The sequence below is a fragment of the Diceros bicornis genome, chromosome 38 (assembly GCF_020826845.1).
Source record: "Diceros bicornis minor isolate mBicDic1 chromosome 38, mDicBic1.mat.cur, whole genome shotgun sequence".
Lineage (NCBI taxonomy): Eukaryota > Metazoa > Chordata > Mammalia > Perissodactyla > Rhinocerotidae > Diceros > Diceros bicornis.
Window position 1 is genome coordinate 12,990,362 of NC_080777.1, and position 19,696 is coordinate 13,010,057.

At 40.2% G+C, this 19,696-nt stretch overlaps 1 protein-coding gene and 1 pseudogene across 1 annotated transcript in view; one reads left to right on the top strand and one right to left on the bottom strand.

Annotated features, from left to right (window-relative positions):
* Nucleotides 1–19,696, bottom strand: part of IARS2 (isoleucyl-tRNA synthetase 2, mitochondrial) — a 58,387-nt gene extending 38,691 nt beyond the window's left edge. The window contains exons 1-3 of the mRNA XM_058533685.1: nucleotides 19,357–19,696; nucleotides 17,980–18,102; nucleotides 774–933 (exon numbers count right to left, since the gene is read on the bottom strand). Of these exons, the coding sequence (XP_058389668.1) occupies nucleotides 774–933; nucleotides 17,980–18,102; nucleotides 19,357–19,617 (544 nt within the window). The 5' untranslated portion in view covers nucleotides 19,618–19,696. The remainder of the gene's footprint in view (nucleotides 1–773; nucleotides 934–17,979; nucleotides 18,103–19,356) is intronic.
* On the top strand, nucleotides 5,876–10,361 carry LOC131399526 (D-aminoacyl-tRNA deacylase 2-like; annotated as a pseudogene).

Genomic DNA, 19,696 nt, shown 5'->3' on the forward strand with positions numbered 1-19,696 from the left:
CCAGACTTTATACAATGAACTTGCCTTTTGAAAAAATAAACCGGAAAAATTATTCTTCATATTTCTTAAGATAAGGTCAGAGAAAAATTCTCATTTCATTATACATGCAAAACATTAATCATACATCCTGTCTAAGCCAATAATAATATGTTTCATAAGGAAGTAAAAAATCTTCACAATCATATCCAAGTATACAATAGTTTAACATATAGGACTAGAAGATTCCCCCCGACTCAATTTACTGAAGGAAAGGATCAAATAGGAGACTAATTTAAAAAATATATATATATACATAAAAATATATAATATATGGGTGTGTGTGTATATATATATACATAACAGATATACAAGGGTATATATAATATATATTACAAGGGATTAATATATACATTAATAAAACATATATATATATTTTAGAATATACTTTTGGTTTAGCACTTAAAATAAATCACCAAGCCCTAGCCAGGAAAGTAAACAAAAACACTGACCAAAATAATAATTTCACAAAATATGAAGACAAAAGAACTGAAAAATGTACTTGGAAATGCTCGCAAATCTTTCCTTCAATCTCTGAACATAAGTTCTCACAAAAGTCAGTTCAACCAAATCTGAATTTCCTGTGACACAAAGTGGCTTCCAACAAATCTCATTACAACCAAAAAAACAAAAACAAAACACAAAAAAAACAAAAGGTCTCCTTCATAAAGCCCTGACTTTTCCCAAGAACCAGTGTTTACAAATACCATTTTAAAGCAGAAATAGTGCTTATTTACCTTTCTCTCTAATCTCCACAGCTGAAAGATTCTGAGCTTTTGCACCAAGTTCTGATAATACTTTTATTTCAATGGGTAACCCATGACAATCCCAGCCTGGCACAAAATGTATTTTGGAACCTCTCATCATATGGTATCGATTGGCTATATCTTTCAAAATCTGCAAAGATAAAATGATCATCATTCATACATAAAGCATGTGGCCTACAATTTATATTTCTTCTTAATATCATTTTAAAACACTAAGAAAGCCCAATTTTAAAAGAATTTATATAAAATAACCTATTAAATCTACTAACTCAAGTTCTACATGAACACAGGAGTAACAGATATTTAACTTTTTAAATGCCATTACACACCCCCCCCAGAAGAAAATCAAAGATTTCTTTTCTTTTTTTCTTCCCCCCCCAAAGCCCCAGTAGATAGTTATATGTCATAACTGCACAACCTTCTAGTTGCTGTATGTGGGACACGGCCTCAGCATGGCCGGAGAAGCGGTGCATCAGTGCGCGCCCGGGATCCGAACCCGGGCCACCAGCAGCGGAGCGCGCGCACTTAACTGCTAAGCCACAGGGCCAGCCCCAAAGAAGATTTCAAAGTGAAAAACATTATGCCCAAAATAACTAATTTGTTTGTAAAGCTGGAATATCCAAATAAGCAGCCCATTCTACATTTTTTAAGAAATAATTTGAACCTTCTAAAAATCAGCGTACAAATAAGTCAATTACAAATTTGCTTTACTCTTATAAAAAAATGATTGGGGCCAGCCTGGTGGCGTAGTGGTTAAGTTCACGTGCTCCACTTCAGCGGCCCAGGGTTCACAGGTTCGGATCCTGGGCACAGACCCATGCACCACTTATCCAGCCATGCCGTGGCAGGCATTCCACATATAAAGTAGAGGAAGATGGGCAGAGATGTTAGCCCAGGGCCAGTCTTCCTCAGCAAAAAGAGGAGGATTGGCAACAGATGTTAGCTCAGGACTAATCTTCCTCACCAAATAAAAAAAAAGATTAATGTGAATGATCTAATATTATGTACATTTAGCTAAGAAATATTATAGAATCAATGCAGAATTTATAATGTACTCAGAGTATGGAATATCATGGTTAACTCTTTCTGTCATTACCAAAACCCACATTAAAACAGTAGACCTCTTCACTTGGTATAGTTCCAAACTGTTTACACCTTGCTTCATTTTAGATACTAGGGGGCAGCAGAACCTTTTAAAGAATAAGGATATAAAAAGACAACACACTTCTAAATAATCCATGGATCAAAGAGGAATTCCTAAGGAAAATAAAAAAATACAATGAATTGAATAAAAATGGAAATACAACATGTCAAAATGTGTGGAACATTAGCTACAATAGTGCTAACGCAGCCAACAACACAGGGCTCCCTCTCCCTCCAACAATAGAATGCACACGTTAGAAAAGAGGAAAAGTCTGATCAATAATGTAAAGTCTCACCTCAAGAAACTAGAAAAAGAAGAACAAATGAACTCAAAGCAAGTAGAAGTAAGGAAATAATAAAAGGCAGAAATCATGAAATTAAAAATAGAAAAACAATAGAAAACTCAAGGAAACAGAGTTCGACTTTAGGCATGACAGTTTGAGAAACTACATGGATCCACTTCTCAGCAAAACTGGTAAAAATAATTTAAAACCCAATCATTTAGAGCCTCTAGAAATGGTCCTAAAGGCATACAGCAAATGAAAAAGTATCTACATAGGAAAAATTCTACAAAAATTTGGTAAGAAAAACGAGACCCAAGACCACTCCTTCCCTCCAGCCTGCCAGCTCAGTGAGGCCGACTCCACCCAGACTGGTGCAGCCAACAACACCTGGCTCCCTCTCCCTCCAGCTCCCGGCTGGAGGGCTATCTTCCGCAGGAAGGGCAAGGTGTCAGCATTTACGATCCTGCCCCACCCACCTGTTGCTGAGGCTAAGTTCTGGGCAAGTGCAGTCAAGAGCTAGGGACTCCCTCCCTCACTCAGCCCCCACTCATGGAACAGAAACTCTACTTGGGATGTGAGTCTACTGGGAATACTGGGGCTCCAACCACCCCTGTCCAGGGTCATAAGATGATGGCTGCACATTAGGAAAGGCGATTCAAATACCTCAGGCTACTGACCCTCCTGAGTGTCCAGCTCCTAAAGTAGGGGTGTCTCACACAGAGGTGTACAGTTATCCCACTCCAAGCTCCAGAGCCCTGGCTGGGAGATTTTGCGTGAGGGGAGGAGAAGCAGACAGTAAGACAAACAGCTCTTACTCTCTTCCCAGCAAACAAGAAATTCATGCCTAAAAGGGCTCTCAAAAACAGTGGAGGTTGGGCCGGCCCCGTGGCTTAGCGGTTAAGTGCGCGCTCCGCTACTGGCGGCCTGGGTTCGGATCCCCGACACGCACCGACACACCGCTTCTCCGGCCATGCTGAGGCTGCGTCCCACATACAGCAACTAGAAGGATGTGCAACTATGACATACAACTATCTACTGGAGCTTTGGGGAAACAAAAAAAGGAGGAGGATTGGCAATAGATGTTAGCTCAGAGCCGGTCTTCCTCAGCAAAAAGAGGAGGATTAGCACAGATGTTAGCTCAGGGCTGATCTTCCTCACACACACACAAAAACACAAAACAGTGGAGGCTGTGGGGAAAGGCAACTGGGAGAAGTTCACAGACTCAAGATGATACAGGCTAAACTCTAGGCCAGCTAGTTTGCAGGAGAAAAACAGAAGAGACAGCTGGGAGGAGCCCTCCTAGGATCAGAACAAAAATCAAACACTGACCTCAGGGAAGTAATACTTCAAAGGAGCCCAAATTTGATTGGCTTGTCTACAGAACAGTTTATGACCCAGGGCATTGCTGAAAACAGTAGAGCAGACAGTTGGAAATTTCCAGAACAAAATAGATGGGTGTTGTCAGGGAAAGAGAGGATGCAGCCCTGCCAAAACCAATGTCATCTCAGAGTGAGTGAGCATAAGCAAAGCTGCTCCTCCCTGAGAAGCAACATCAGAGGCTTACCACAGCAAAAATGGTGAGGGGCAGGAACAGACCTCATGAACCTAAGCCAGCCAGTCACTATACATATAAACAAGCAAATTACAAAGAAAAGCTGGGGGAGTGGGGTGAGGGTGGTGGAAAGACCGGTACACAGATTAATTACAATATATTACTAAAATGCCCAATTTCCAACCAAAAAAAAATTACAAGACATATAAAGAAGTACAAAGGGATGGCCTATACACTGGAAAAAAAAGCAGGCAACAAAAACTATCTATGACAGAAACCAAATGTCAGATTAACAGAAAAAGATTTCAAAATAGCCATTATAAATGTGTGTAAAGAACTTAAAGGAAACTATGATTAAAAAGGTAAAGGATAACAATGTCACATCAAATAGAGAATGTCAACAAAGAGAGAGAAATTAGTAAAAAAGAAAGAAAAGTATAATAGCTGAAATGAAAAATTTCAATTTCATTTGAGGAGCTCAACAGTATATATATATATATATATATATATACTGGCAGAAGAAATAATTAGTGTGAATGTAGATCAACAGAGATTACACAAAACAGGAACCAGAGAGAAAAATGATCAGAGCCTCACAGAAATGTGGGACATGCATATTCAGCATACCAACTGGAGGAATAACTCAGCATACCAACATAATGAGAGGAATGGGAGTTTCACAGGAAAGGAGAGAAAGAAGCTGAAAAAACATACAAAGAAACAACAGTTGATAATTTTTCAGATTTACTGAACAACACTAACCTACTCATCCAGAAAGCTCACTTAACTCCAAGAAGAATAAACAAAAAGACAGCCAAACCAAGACACATCATAGTAAAAACGCTAGAAGTAAGACACAAGGAGAAAATCTTGAAAGCAGCAAGAGAAAAACAACTCATCACCTACAAGAGAACTCCAATACGATTAATAGCTGACTTCTCAGCAGAAACAATGGAGAGAGCAGTGGGATCACATATTGAAGTGTTCAAGAAAAATGTCAGCCAAGTATCCTATATCCATCAAAGAAGCAATGTTGCAAAAATGCAGGTAAAATAAAGCAATTCCTTTATTAAAAGACAGAGAGAATTTGTTGCTAGCAGACTCATCTTACATGAAAGAATATAAAAGGAAGTTCTTCAGGCTGAAAGCAAGTACCCACAGACGGTAGTTCAAATCCACACGAAAAAACAAAGAGGACTGGTAAAGGTAATGAAATATTTATAAATGATAGTAATAAATGCATACTTATTATTCTACTTTCTTCTCCTAACTGACATAAAAGGCAAATGCATAAAATAATATGTATGTGATGTGTTGTCCAGCGTATAACACACAGAAATGTAATATATTTGCCAATAACAGCACAAAGGAAGCACCTATGAGAAAGGCTGTACTGGGATAAGAAAATAACTATAGATGGTGAAATAATAATTATAACAATGTATTCTGGGGTTTGTAACATTAATAGACGCAATTTGCACAACAATAAAACCATAAGAGGGAGAAAGGAACAGAACTATATAGTAGTAATATTTCTGTATCTCATTAAAATTAAGCCAGTATAAATCTGAAGCTGATTCCGACAAGTTGTGATGTATATGCAAGCCCTAGAGCAGCCAGAAAAAAATAACAAAAAATATAGTGAAACAGTAATTAAAGAAATTTAAATGAGGGATGTCACATAGACGGTGGAGTAGGAGGCCCCATATCTGTCCCTCTACAAAGAACAATTAGATACTTATCCACAAATGAAAATAGCTCTGGAATCTATTTAAGAAGCCTCAGCAACACAGTGGAACATAAAACCTGAGAATAACCACACAAAAAGGGTGGGAAGAACAGTTTCCTCTTGCCTGCATCATCCCATCACTCAGGCCACCAATTCTCAGCACCAAGGGCACCCCTTGCCCTAAGAAGGCTCCACACCAGGAAAAGGAGAGCAGCGTGAATGATCAGCGTCTCCAGCTTTCCGGGGCACTGTGTGAAGAATCCGCTTCGGTTTCATCCCACCCTGAGAGTGGCAAAGGTGAAACATCTACAGACAGCTAGGATCAAGGAAGCTGGGTAGAGGCAACAAGTATCAGCCAGGAGGCATGAGCAATCACGGTTCCCAGTGGCCTGCTCCACAGAGGACTCCAGCAGCCTACACCCATGAGAATCTCAACAGTGCTTGCAGAGGCTGCAGCCTCCCCCAGCTTTCGTTATTGAGGACCTCGTCACAGACAACAGACTTTCCACAGAGGACCCCAGTGGCTTTCACTGCTGAGGAAACCAACAGCCAGCACAGATGCCTGTACAACCTGCAGATTTCGCCACTGAGGTTTTCACTCCAGCTTTTCACTCCTGTAGACACCAGTTGCTTGAGTCTCTCCCTGCTAGCTCCCCACCCTCTGCTGCCAGAGCCCGGGATCCACACCAGCAGCCAGCCTAGGTCCCTGTGGCCGACCCTCACCGCTGTGCACACACCCATGGCTAGCCCCTGCAGCTGCACAAGTTCACGCTGACAACTAAGGTCCCACAGCTGCTGGAGGACAAAGATCTGGACCTGACGCATCTCGTTGGCCTGCACCACTGCATGTGCCTGTGATTAGCCCCAGCAGCTGTGCACCTGTATGTTGCAGGCCTCCAATTCTCACCATCAGCATCCACTGTCGTGCATGTGCCTAAAGCTAGCTTCTGCAGCTGCACAAGTACACACTGACAGCCGGGGGCCCCAGAGCTGCTTTTGGGACCAGATTCGACCCTGACTCCTGTCACTGGCTGGCACTGCTGCAAGGGCCTGCAGCAAGCCCCTGCAGCCATATAAGTGCATGCTGACAGCCAAGGCCCCCACAGGTGCTTATGGGCCTGTATCTGGCCCTGACTCCTATCCCTCACCTGCATGCTGCCAGCCTCAACTCCCATCACTGACATCCACTGTGTGCACATGCCTGTAGCTAGCCACTGCAGTCACAAGAGTACCTGCTGGCAGCCAGGGCCCCCACAGCTAATCAGGTGCCCACAGGTGGCCTGGGACACTACTGCTGGCTCTGACCCTGACCACAGCGTGTGTATCTGCAGCTGGCCCCTGCCACCACAAAGGCATCTGTAGCTGGCCCCTGGAGCCAAGCACGTGCACATCACCAGCTCCAATCATGACCACTGCTTGCCCTGGTCCCTAGTCTCTGGACGTGGAGGCACCACTGAAGATGCCAACAGCTCCTGCAACCACGGCAGACTACCTGTAGATCTTGTCAAGGATCACAGAGTTGACGTCACGGACCCCAACCGCCTGGGCAGACAAGACACCATGCCAGCCTCATCGCTGACCTGGAGGCACCACACATACACACACTTGGCACCCTGCACTATTAGACCCGGGGTCACAGCACATTCCAACATGCCCCACTCACAAATGAAGGTCTTTCCTTATTGAAGTCAGTCCATAAAGTCTAGAAGTGTGTGCTTCTTCAAACGCACAGTCATCTACGCAAGGCCACAGGGGCCATGAAGAATCAAGGAAACATGACACCACTAAAGGAATAAGTAAACCCAAAGAAATAACGATCCACAAATCGCCTGACAAACAATTCAAAATAATTGTTCTAAAGATGCTCTGAGAGGTACAAGATAAACAAATAAACACAATTACAGATAAACAATTTAACAAAATCAGAAAAATAATACATGAACAAAATGAGAAGTTCAACACAGAGATAGAAAACAAAACAACCAAAAAGAAATTTTAGAGCTGACAAATACGACTGCACTGAAGAATTCAATAGGAAGCTTCAACAGCAGACACGGCCAATCAGAAGAAAGAATCAGTGAAATCAAAGATAGATCATTTGAAATTACCCAATCAGAGGTACAAAAACAAAAAAGAATGATAAAGAACGAAGAAAGCCTACAGAACTTATTTGATGCCACTAAAACAAACAATCTATGCTTTATGGGAGTCCCAGAAGGAAAAGAGAGGGAGAAAGGAGCAGAAAGCATACTTAAAGAAATAGTGGCTGAGAACTTCCCAAATATGGAGAGAGAGATGGACATCCAAGTTCATGAAGCTCATAGGTCTCCACACAAATTCAGTCCAAAGAGATCTTCTCAAAGACATAGTATTATAATACATTATAATAAAAGTGTCAAAAATCAAAGACAAAGTGAGAATCTTGAAAGCAGCAAGAGTAAAAAAGTTTATCACTGACAAGGGAACCTCCATCAGGCTACCAGTAGGTTTCTCAGCAGAAACCTTGCAGCCCAGAAGAGTGGGATGATATATTCAAAGTGCTGCAATAGAAAACTGCAAACCAGGAACACTTTACCTGGCAAAGCTGTCCTTCAGAAATGAAGGAAAGATAATTACTTTCTCAGACAAACAAAAGCTGAGGGAGGTCATCACTACTAGACCTACAATACAAGAAATCCTGAAAGGAGTTCTTCAAGCTGAAATGAAAGGATGCTAATTAGTACCATGAAAACATATGAAACTATAAAATATACTGGTAAAGGTAAGTGATAGTCAAATTCAAAATATTCCTATACTGTAATATGGTGGTATGTTAATCACATAACTCTAGCATAAAGGTTAAAGGACAGAAGTATTACATATAACTATAGCTACAATAACTTGTTAATAAATATACGATATAAAAAGATGTAAAGTGTGATATCAAAAACATAAAATGAGGAGGGAAGAAAAGGGGAGAGTTTTTGTATGCAATTGAATTTAAGTTATCAGCTTATACAGAGTGTTATATCTCTAAGATGTTTTACGTAAGCCTCGTAGTAAATATAAAGCAAAAACCTACAGTCAATGCACAAAAGATAAAGAGAAGGGAATCAAAGCATACCACTAAGGAAAAAAATCAAGTCATAAAGAAAAAAAGAAGAACAAAGGAACTACATGACAAACAGAAAACAATTAATATATTGCAATAGTAAGTCCTTGCCGATCAATAATTACTTTAAATGTAAAGGGATTACATTCTCCAATCAAAAGGTATAGAGTGGCTGAATGGATTAAAAAAACAAGACTTAACTATATGGTGTCTACAATAGATCATGTCAGCTTTAAAGACATACACTGGGATCAGGTGAAAGGATGGCAAAAGATATTCCACACAAATGGAAACCCAAAGAGAGCAGAGGTAGCTATACTTATATCAGACAAAGCAGACTTCAAGTCAAAAACTGAAAAAAGAGACAAAGAAGGTCATCACAATGATAAAGGAGTCACTTCATCAAGAAAATATATCAGTTGTAAATATATACAAGCTTGACATCAGAGCACCTAAATATATTAAGCAACAACTAACAGATTTGGAGAAATAGATAACGATACAATAATAGCAGAGGACTTCAATACCCCATTTTCAATAATGGACAGATTGTCCAGACAGAAAAGCAACAAGGACACACTGGACTTAAACTATACTTTAGACCAAATGGACCTAACAGACATATACAGGACATTCTATCCAACAGCAGCAGATTACACATTCTTCTCAAGTGCATGTGAAACACTGTCCAGGATAGATCATATGTCAGGCCACAAAACAAGTCTTAAACGTAGAAAGACTGAAACCATACCAAGAATCTTTTCTGACCAAAATAACATGAAACGACAAATTAATAACAGGGAGAAAGCTGGAAAATTCACAAATATGTGGAAGGCAAACAACACATTTCTGAAAATCCAACGAGTCAAAGAAGAAATAAAGAAAGAAATCAAAAATATCTTGAAATAGGGGCCGGCCTGGTGGCACAGGCAGTTAAGTGCACGCGCTCCGCTGCGGCAGCCGGGGGTTCGCCGGTTCGGATCCCGGGCGCACACCGACGCACCGCTTGTCAAGCCATGCTTTGGCGGCGTCCCATGTAAAGTAGAGGAAGATGGGCATGGATGTTAGCCCAGGGCCAGTCTTCCTCAGCAAAAAGAGGAGGACTGGCAGATGTTAGCTCAGGGCCGATCTTCTTCACAAAAAAAAAAAAAATCTTGAAATAAAAACAAACACAATATACCAAAACTTATGGTGAGAAGAGCCTCCATGGCACACAGCCTGAACCCGTCAGATTGCCACGCGGGCTCCAGCCACAGCTGAGGGCGGCCTGACACCTCAGGCCTGAGTGCTCCTGTGGCAGTGCCTGTACACCTGGCTGCAAGTACGCCCCACTGAGGGGGACGCCATGGCCTAGTGGGTGGAGGTTCAGAGAAGATTAGTGATCTACATGAGCTTTCTCAAGGGAGCTGATAATGAACTTCTTGTCAAAATGTTTAATACCCTGTCAAATGGGAAATTACCTAAGACAGAAAATGGCAAGCACATCTCTATATTGGATCTACCTGGTAACATTCTTATCACCCCACAAGCCACCCTTGCAGGGAGAGTAAAAGGAAGAAACATGCAGTATCACTCTAACTCGGGAAAACAAGGAGAGTTAAAACTTTATTCCCAATTTGTGACTCTACGTGGAAAAGAATTAGCTGCTAACAGCAAGTGTGCTGAAGCTGGGGTTTTGGTGGAACATGGCATTTACAGGGACAGGCAGGTGTTAAAGCTGGATACCAACGGACCATACTCACAGCTAATTGAGTTTTGAAAAATTGTTAGTTTCTACAATTGTTTTCTAGTATAAAATGATCTAGACTATAATTAAGATTTTCTTCCCCTCTGTCTTGAATACACTCATCTGCAGCATTTTTAGACAAGGAAATCCTGGGTCCCATCCATAATGGCAACCTGCTAATTGGATGACCTTACCAAGTCACCTAAACTCTGGATCTCAGTCACCTTTTAACCTGCTTTCCCCTACACTTCCACTCAAAAATATGAAAAATGCTCTCTATTCACTTCATGGTCACTGTGCAAATGTTCTTAGAGAGCTGTATTTAAGTATTTTGCAAAAAAGAATTTTGTGCAATCAAGAAAAATATATTCTTATACCCTCAAATGTATGTAATATGTAATAAAATAGCTATTTGTATTAAAATTAGGTAAAATCCAGCATAAACCAATTATAATTTTGTCAATTTTGTTTTAACATTTCAGTCTTCCATATTTTGAATGAAAGAACATGTGATTTACTATTCCTTTTTTTTAGCTAAGGAAGATTCATCCTGAGCTAACATCTATTGCCAATCTTCCTCTTTTTTTTTTTTTGCTTGAGGAAGATTCACCCTGAGCTAATCTGTGCCAATCTTCCTCTATTTTGCATGCGGGTCACTGCCACAGCATGGCCACCAATGAGTGGTATAGGTCCGCGCCCGAGAACTAAACCACGAACTTAACCACTAGCCCATGGGGCCAGCCCTACTATTCCTTTTAAGAATATCTATCGAAAATATAATATAGAAATGTTACTGTACATTACAATATCACTTCCCAAGGACATCCAAGTGTTTTAAACTATCTTAAGAATCTTTAGTTGATACAGGAACAATGTATAGGGGATTAAAAGCTGTTTTTATTTAATATACCAATGGGTTAATAGTCTGTTTCTCAGTTTTTTACCAAAACAATGTATGTCTCACTTTCTATCTTCGGTTTTTAAAAGTCATCACTTTACGAAATTAGTGTTAGCTCATAAAGTTTTAGGAAGTTCCTCCTTGTTGAGTTAGATTACTACGAAAGGAAGAAAAAGGGAAGCTTTTTACTGGAATTATTTGAAAACAAGTTGACTTGTTCATTCATTTCCATATTATCTACTTAGTGATTTGGAGCCAGTGTCATTTTTTCTATTAGTGAATGGACTAGATGCTTTTGTCCCCCACAAATTCATATGTTAAAGTCCTCCCACTGTGATAGCATTTGGAGATGGGGCCTTTGGTAGGTAATTAGGGTTGGATGAGGTCATGAGTTGGGGCCTTCATAATGGAATTAGTGACCTTATAAGAAGAGACATCAGAAAGCTTGCTTTCTGTCTCTCTCCCCATCACACAAAGACACAGCTTCAAGGTGCTTCAAGGGTGCCATCTACAAACCAGGAAGAGAATCCTCACCAGAAACTGATGATGCTGGCACCTTGATGGTGAACTTCTAGCCTCCAAAACTGTGATAAAATAAATTTCTGTTGTTTAAGCAAACCAGTCTACGGTATTTTGTTATGACAGCCCAGGATGACTAAGACAGTAATATAAGATAGCTAATAAGGTAGATTTTCCAAAGGTAAGAAAGGAAGATATATAAGAAATTGAAAGAGTAAATGAATCAATAAAAGGTAATATTCAGTGTTTGCAAACTCCTCTGACTTGATTTAAAAAGATATTTTAAAGAATCAAAATCAAATTATAATATTTCTAATTACCAAAAAGATGAAATTAATTTGAATAAACATCTTAAGTAACTGCTGGAAAAAAAAAAAACTTATGGAATGCAGCAAAAGCAGTTCTAAGAGGAAAGTTTACAGCAATAAATGCCTACATTAAGAAAAAAGATAGATCTCAAACTACCTAACTTTACACTTCAAGGAACTAGAAAAGAACAGACTAAGCTCAAAGTTAGCAGAAGGAAAGAGATATGAAAGACTGGAGTAGAAATAAATGAAATAGAGAACAGGAAAATAATAGAACAGATCAACAAAACTAAGTGTTGCTTTTTTGAAAATATAAACAAAATTGACGAACCTTTAGCTAGACTTACCAAGAGACAGAACTCAAATAAAATTATAAATGAAAAAGACATTACAACTGATACAAGAGAAATACAAACGATCTTAAGAGACTACTATGAACAACTATATATCAAGAAATTGAACACTCTAGGAAAAATGGATAAATTCCTAGGCATGCAAAACCTACCAAGACTAAACCATGAAAAAACAGAAAACCTGAACAGAACAATAACAAATAAGGTGATGGAATCTGTAATTAAAAATCTCCCAACAAAGAAAAGCCCAAGACCATATGGCTTCACCAGTGAACTCAACCAAATATTTACGGAAGAATTAATGCCAACCTTTCTCAAACGCTTCCCAAAAACTAAAGAAGGAATACTCCCAAACTCATTTTATGAGGCCAGCATTACCCTGACACCAAAACCACATAAGGGCACTACAAAAAAACTACTGGCCAAAATCCCTAATGAGTAGAGATGCAAAAGTTCCCAACAAAATACTAGCAAACTGAATTCAACAGCACATTAAAAGGATCATACACCATGACCAAGTGGGATTATCCTTGGAATGAAAGGATAGTTCAACATACACAAATCAATAAACTGATACATCACATTAGAAGGAAAAATAAAAATCATATGATCATATCAATAGAAGCAGAAAAAGATTTAACAAAATTCAACATCCTTTTATGATAAAAATTCTCAACAAAGAAGGTAGAGAAGGAATGTACCTCAACGTAATAAAGGCCATCTATGACAAGGCTACAGCTAACATCATACTTAATGGTGAAAGGTTGAAAGCTTTTCCTCTAAGATCAAGAACAATACAAGGGTGCCCACTCTCACCACTCCTATTCAACAGAGTACTGGAGGTTCTAGCCAGAGGAAATGGGCAAGAAAAATAAATAAAAGGCATCCAAACCAGAAAGGAAGAAGTAACATTGTCTGTTTGCAGTTGACATGATGTTATATATAGAAAATCCTAAAGACTCCCCCAAAAGACTATTAGATTAAATAAATTCATTCAAGTTTCAGGATACAAAAATCAACATACAAAAATCAGTCATGTTTCTATACACTAACAATGAACTACCTAAAAAAGAAATAAAGAAAATAATCCCATTTACAACAGCATCATAAAAAACAAAACACTTAAATTTAACCAAGGAGCTAAAAGATATGTACACTAGGGCCGGCCCTGTGGCTTAACGGTTAAGTGCGCGCGCTCCGCTGCTGGCGGCTGGCGGCCGGGGATCGGATCCCGGGCGCGCACCACTTCTCCGGCCATGCTGAGGCCGCGTCCCACATACAGCAACTAGAAGGATGTGCAGCTATGACATACAACTATCTACTGGGGCTTTGGGGGGATAAAATAAATAAAAATAAAAATCTTTAAAAGATATGTACACTGAAAACCATTAAGGCATTGATGAAAGAAACTGAAAATGACACAAATATAAGGAAAGATACCCCACGTTCACGGATCAGAAGAATTAATACTGTTAAAACGTCCATATAGCCCAAAGCCATCTACAGATTCAATGCAATCCCTATAAAAATTCCAATGGCATTTTTCACAGAAATAGAAAAAACAATCCTAAAATTCATATTGAACCACAAAAGATCCCAAAGAGCTAAAGCAAATTTGAGAAAAAAACAAAGCTGGAGGTATTATACTTCCTGATATTAAAAAGCCATAGCAATCAAAACAGCATGGAATTGGCATAAAACCAGACACATAGACCAATGGAACAGAATCAAGAGCCCAGAAATAAACCCTTGTATATACGATCAGCTAATATTGGACAAGAGAGCCAAGAATGCGCAATAGGGAAAGGACAGTCTCTTCAATAAATGGTGCTGGGAAAACTGCATATTCACATGCAAAAAAATGAAAGGTATAAGACCCCTGTCTTATACCACTCAGCAAAATTAACCTAAAATGGATTAAGGACTCAAATATAAGGCTGGAAACTGTAAAACTACTAAAGGAAAACATAGGGCAAAAGCTCGTTGACTTTTTTCTTGGCAATGATTTATGTTGCATAAGCAACAAAAGCCAAAATCAAAAAAAGGGACTACATCAAACTAAAAAGCTTCTTCACAGCAAAAGAAACAATCAACAAAATAAAAAGGCAACCTACAGAATGGGAGAAAATATTTGCAAACCATCTATCTGATAAGCGGTTAATATCCAAAAATATAAGGATATTTATAATACGGATATATATAACTCAATACAAGGATATATAAGGACATATACAACTTAATAGCAAAAAAAAACAAATAATTCAATTAAAAATAGGCAAAGGACCTGAACAGAGATTTTTCCAAAGAAGACATACCAACAGCCAACAGGTACATAGAAAGGTGCTCAACAGCACTAATCATCAGGGAAACGCAAATCAAAACCACAGTGAGATAACACCTCACACCTGTTAGAATGGCCATTATCAAAAAGACAAGAAATAACAAGTGTTGATGAGGATGTGGAGAAAAGAGAACCCTTGTACACTTTCGGTGGAAATGTAAATTGGTGCAGCCACTATGGAAAACAGTATGGAGGTTCCTCAAAAAATTAAAAATAGGAACTACCATATGATCCAGCAGTTCTACTTCTGGGTATTTCTCTGATGGAAATAAAAACACTAACTCAAAAAGATATATGCACCCCCATGTTCACTGCAGCAATATTTAAAATGGCAAAGACCTAGAAACAACCTAAGTGCCCACTGATGGATGAATAAAGAAAATGTGATGTGATATATATATATGAATATTATTCAGCCACGAAAAAGAAGGAAATCCTGCAATTTTCGACTACATGGATGGACCCCTTGAGAGCATTATGCTAAGTGAAATAAGTCACTCAAATAAGTACTCTCAAAACTCAGCTTAAAGGGAGACCTTCTCTGATACCAAAATCAAAAAATTATTGTAAAATTTATATGGAAAGGCAAAGAAACCGAAATAGCTAAAGCAATTCTGAAAAACAATGAAATAGGAAGAATCTGACTACCCAATTTCAAGACTTATTCTGTAGCTACAGTAATCAAAATCACGGTATTGGTAGAAAGAGAGACACACAGATCAATGGAACAGAACAGAGAATCCAAAATCCCACACACTTGCCCAACTGATTTTTGACAGTGATATCAAAGCAATTCATTAGGAAAAAGATAGTCTTTTCAACAATGTTTCTAGAGCAAGTAGACATCCACAGGGAAAAAAGTAAACCTCAACCTAAGTCTCACATCTTATATAAAAATAAACTCAAAATGGATCATGAATTTAAATGTAAAACATAGAACTTACAGAAAAAATAAGAGAGAAAACCTTCAGGATCTAAAGCTAGGCAAAGAGTTCTAAGACATGACACCCAACAGCGTGATTCATAAAAGTAAAAAACTGATAAACTGAACTTAATCAAAATTAAAAACTTTTACTCTACAATACAGCCTGTTAAGAGGACGAAAAGATAAGCTACAGACTAGGAGAAATAGTTGCAAACTGAATACCTGACAAAGATTTAGTATCTATAATATATAAAGAACTCTGAAAATACAACAGTAAAAAAAATAATCCAATTAGAAAAAGGGCAAAAGACATAAAGAGACATTTCACCAAAGAGGCTCTAAAGATGGCAAATAAATACATGGAAAGATGTTCAACATCATTAGCCATTAGGGAAACGCGAATTAAAACCACAATGAGATATCACTACACACCTATCAGAATGGCTAAAATAAAAAATAGTGACAACACCAAATGCTGCTGACAGGATGCAGAGAAACCAGACCACTCATACACTGCTGGCAGGAACGTAAAATGGTACAGCCACCATGGAAACCAGTTCGGCATTTTCTTAAAAAACTAAACATGTAACTACTATACAACCCAGCAACTGTGGTCCTGGGCATTTATCCCAGAGACATGAAAACTTCCATTCACACAAAAACCTGTACATGAATGGTTATAGCAGCTTTAGTCATAAAAGCCCAAAACTGGAAACAAGCCAGATCTCCTTCAACAGGTGAATGGTTAAACAAACTGTGGTACATCCATACCATGGAATACCACGCAGCAATAAAAAAGAATGAACTGGGCTGGCCCCGTGGCTTAGCGGTTAAGTGCGCGCACTCTGCTGCTGGCGGCCCGGTTTCGGATCCCGGGCGCGCACCGACGCACCGCTTCTCTGGCCATGCTGAGGCCAAGGCAAGGCGTCCCACATACAGCAACTAGAAGGATGTGCAGCTATGACATACAACTATCTACTGGGGCTTTGGGGGGAAAAATAATAAATAAATAAAATCTTTAAAAAAAAAAAAAAAGAATGAACTACTGATACACTCAACAACTTAGATGAGTCTCAGGGGCACTACACTGAGCAAAAAAAAAAAGTCTCTCACCTTAAGGTGTTAGCACTGGCTATACTTACCACAAACCTGGATCTCACTCCCTTGTTTCCTTGAAGTCTTTATACAAATGTCACCTTTTCAGCGGGGAAGGCATCCTAGACCAATTGAACAAAATTGCAGTTTGCCTAACTGACCCTCCCTGTTGCTCTCCCCTGTTTTTATTTTCCTCCACAGCACTTATCACTATTGTCTTAGTCAACTTGGGCTGCTATAACAGAATAGCATAAGCTGGGTGGCTTAAACAACAGAAATTTATTTCTCAGAGTTCTGGAGGCTGTGGAATCCAAGATCAAGGTGCCAGCAGATTCAGTATCTGGTAAGAGTCACCTCCTGTTCATAGGCCATCACCTTCTTGCTGTAACCTCACATGGTATAAGGAGACAAAGGAGCTCTCTGAGGTCACTTTAATAAGGGCACTAATCTCATTGATGAGGCTGCTGCCATCATGACCTAATCATCTCCCAAAGGCCCCACCTCCAAATACCATCACATCAGGAATTATGTTTCAACATATGAATTTTCAGGGTGGGGGGACAAATACTCAGTCTATAGCAACTACCTAACATCTTACATATTTTGTATGTGTGTATATATATATATATATATGACTTACTTTTATTTTGTTCACTGCTACTCCCAGAGTCTAGAACAATGCCTGGCACATAGCAGGTGCTCAATTATGATGTACTGAGTAAAATGATACCGACTAATGTAAAACAGCAATAAGCTCAAAGCAAGTACCAGTGATGTTACTTTTCATGCAGTACTAGAACTGTTTATTGCTGCTTTCTATTAAGACATTTTATTTTTATTTGGGGGGGGGGGTTTGTTTGTTTTTGTGAGGAGATCAGCCCTATGCTCACATCTGCCAATCCTCCTCTTTTTGCTGAGGAAGACTGGCCCTGGGCTAACATCCATGCCCATCTTCCTCCACTTTATATGGGACGCCGCCACAGCATGGCCTGCCAAGCGGTGCGGAGCACCTACCCCCCCCACCCCACCCCCGGGCCACTGCAGCAGAGCATGCGCACTTAACCGCTTGCACCACCTGGCCGGCCCCAAGACATTTTAGTTTATGTGGCAATGCAGATCTACATAATTGTCATAAAATTAGAATACATTCTTTTGCAAATCGTATTTAAATAAAAGTTTCCCCTCAAATCTCATAAGTTAAATTATAATTACCTTATTTAAAGCATGTCCAACATGAGGGTCACCATTTGCATAAGGAGGTCCATCATGAAGACAAAATTCTGTCTTTACTTTTCTTTCTCTTTGCCATGAATAAAGTTCTGAAAATCCACATTTCTGTTTAAAAAGAACAGTAATGTCTAAACATCATATAAATACACACTCCTAACAGCCAGCACTTGCTTATTTCTTATCCTATTCCAATGTATTTAACACTGAAACACAAATGGTGAGGTTTCTAAAATGCACACCTGAGTACTCATCTCTTAAAACTTTCCAAAAGATCCCCATAGACTGCAGATTCAAGTCTGAGGTCTTTATACGTATACCTTATAAAGGTTTAGGACCACCAAATTCCTGGGCAGTCTCTCAGCACTACCCACCCCACCCACTCTTCAGTCCAGCCATGCTGAAGGACCTGAAGATCCCCTATTCTTGCAATCTTTTGGCCTCAACACTTGTCCTCTCTAAATCTGGAACCACACTCATTGCAGTCCCACTCCTCTTCCCTCATCTGCCATGTGCCTTGGCTAAGTCACTTTTCCCTTATGGGACCGGTTTCCTCACTTGAAAAAATGTTAATACCAACTCACAAAGCTGGTGTGAAGATTAAATGAGAAAACATTTGACAATGTCACAGTTGCTGGCAGACAGAAGGCACTGGATAAAACACTTTAAAAAATTAGGTGGCCAAAACAGATTTATGAGTCTAGAATGCTGATAACTGTCATAAGAATATTCAGGTTAAGCACATTTATTTAACCAATATGTCCTGACTATCAGGGATTTTAAAGACTCTAGAATTACAGAAACTACCAAGTGCCTCTCTGCCCTTAGAAAGTTCGTCTAAGACAGGAGACAGACGCACAATATGTAGGAAGGGGACTCAGAGGAACTAAGTACCTTTACGTTACCCTTCAAACAAGTCATAATTCCAACTAGGGCCTTACTGATACCATAAAGGTGAGCTTCAACGTTTCCTCATAAGCGAGTTTTTATTTATATGTGTGCATGTTAACTTACTTCTTACAAACCACTGGAAAAGAGTCCAAATTCGATTTGTTTTGCCTAAGCTAAAAATGGGACTTACATTCGATACACGCTGCTATCTGAGCATCGCTAGTTTCCCCCTTAACATTCCGCCCTGGAACCTGCTACCACTGACGGACTCATGTCTTTAGCCAATAAAACCTGTAGGAAGCGGATGATTTCCACCGATCAGGTCACAACCCCCCTCCGCCCACAGGGGCCCGGAGCCTGTGGCCCTGTCCCCCCCGCCCGAGGTGTGGGTCCCCCGGGTGTGGCCCCCGGCCGGGTCGGGCCTCCCTCTCGAGGCCCCACTCCCCGCGCGGCGCAGAGGCGGGGCCGTACCTGCTGGATCTCCAGCTCCGTGTCGGGCTGCTGGCGGCCCAGCAGCTTCATGGGGAAGCTGGTCTGCGGCAGCAGCACCGTGTCCCGGTATCCGCCATTATTCGAGTTCTGCAGCTGGTTACTGGCCCCGGTGACTGACCGCACCAAAAGCCTCCTCGCCGTCCCTCGCCACCCCGCGCGACTAGGAAGGCGGGGCGGCACCCACAAATTCCGGGCCAGGGCGGCTGCCCCCGGCCCAGAAGGGCGCAGCCCCCAACGCATGGCGGGACCACCCCAGCCTCCCGGGGATCAGGGGGTGCTCGGCTCCCGCCCAGGCTTTGGGTAGCAGGGACCCCAGAGA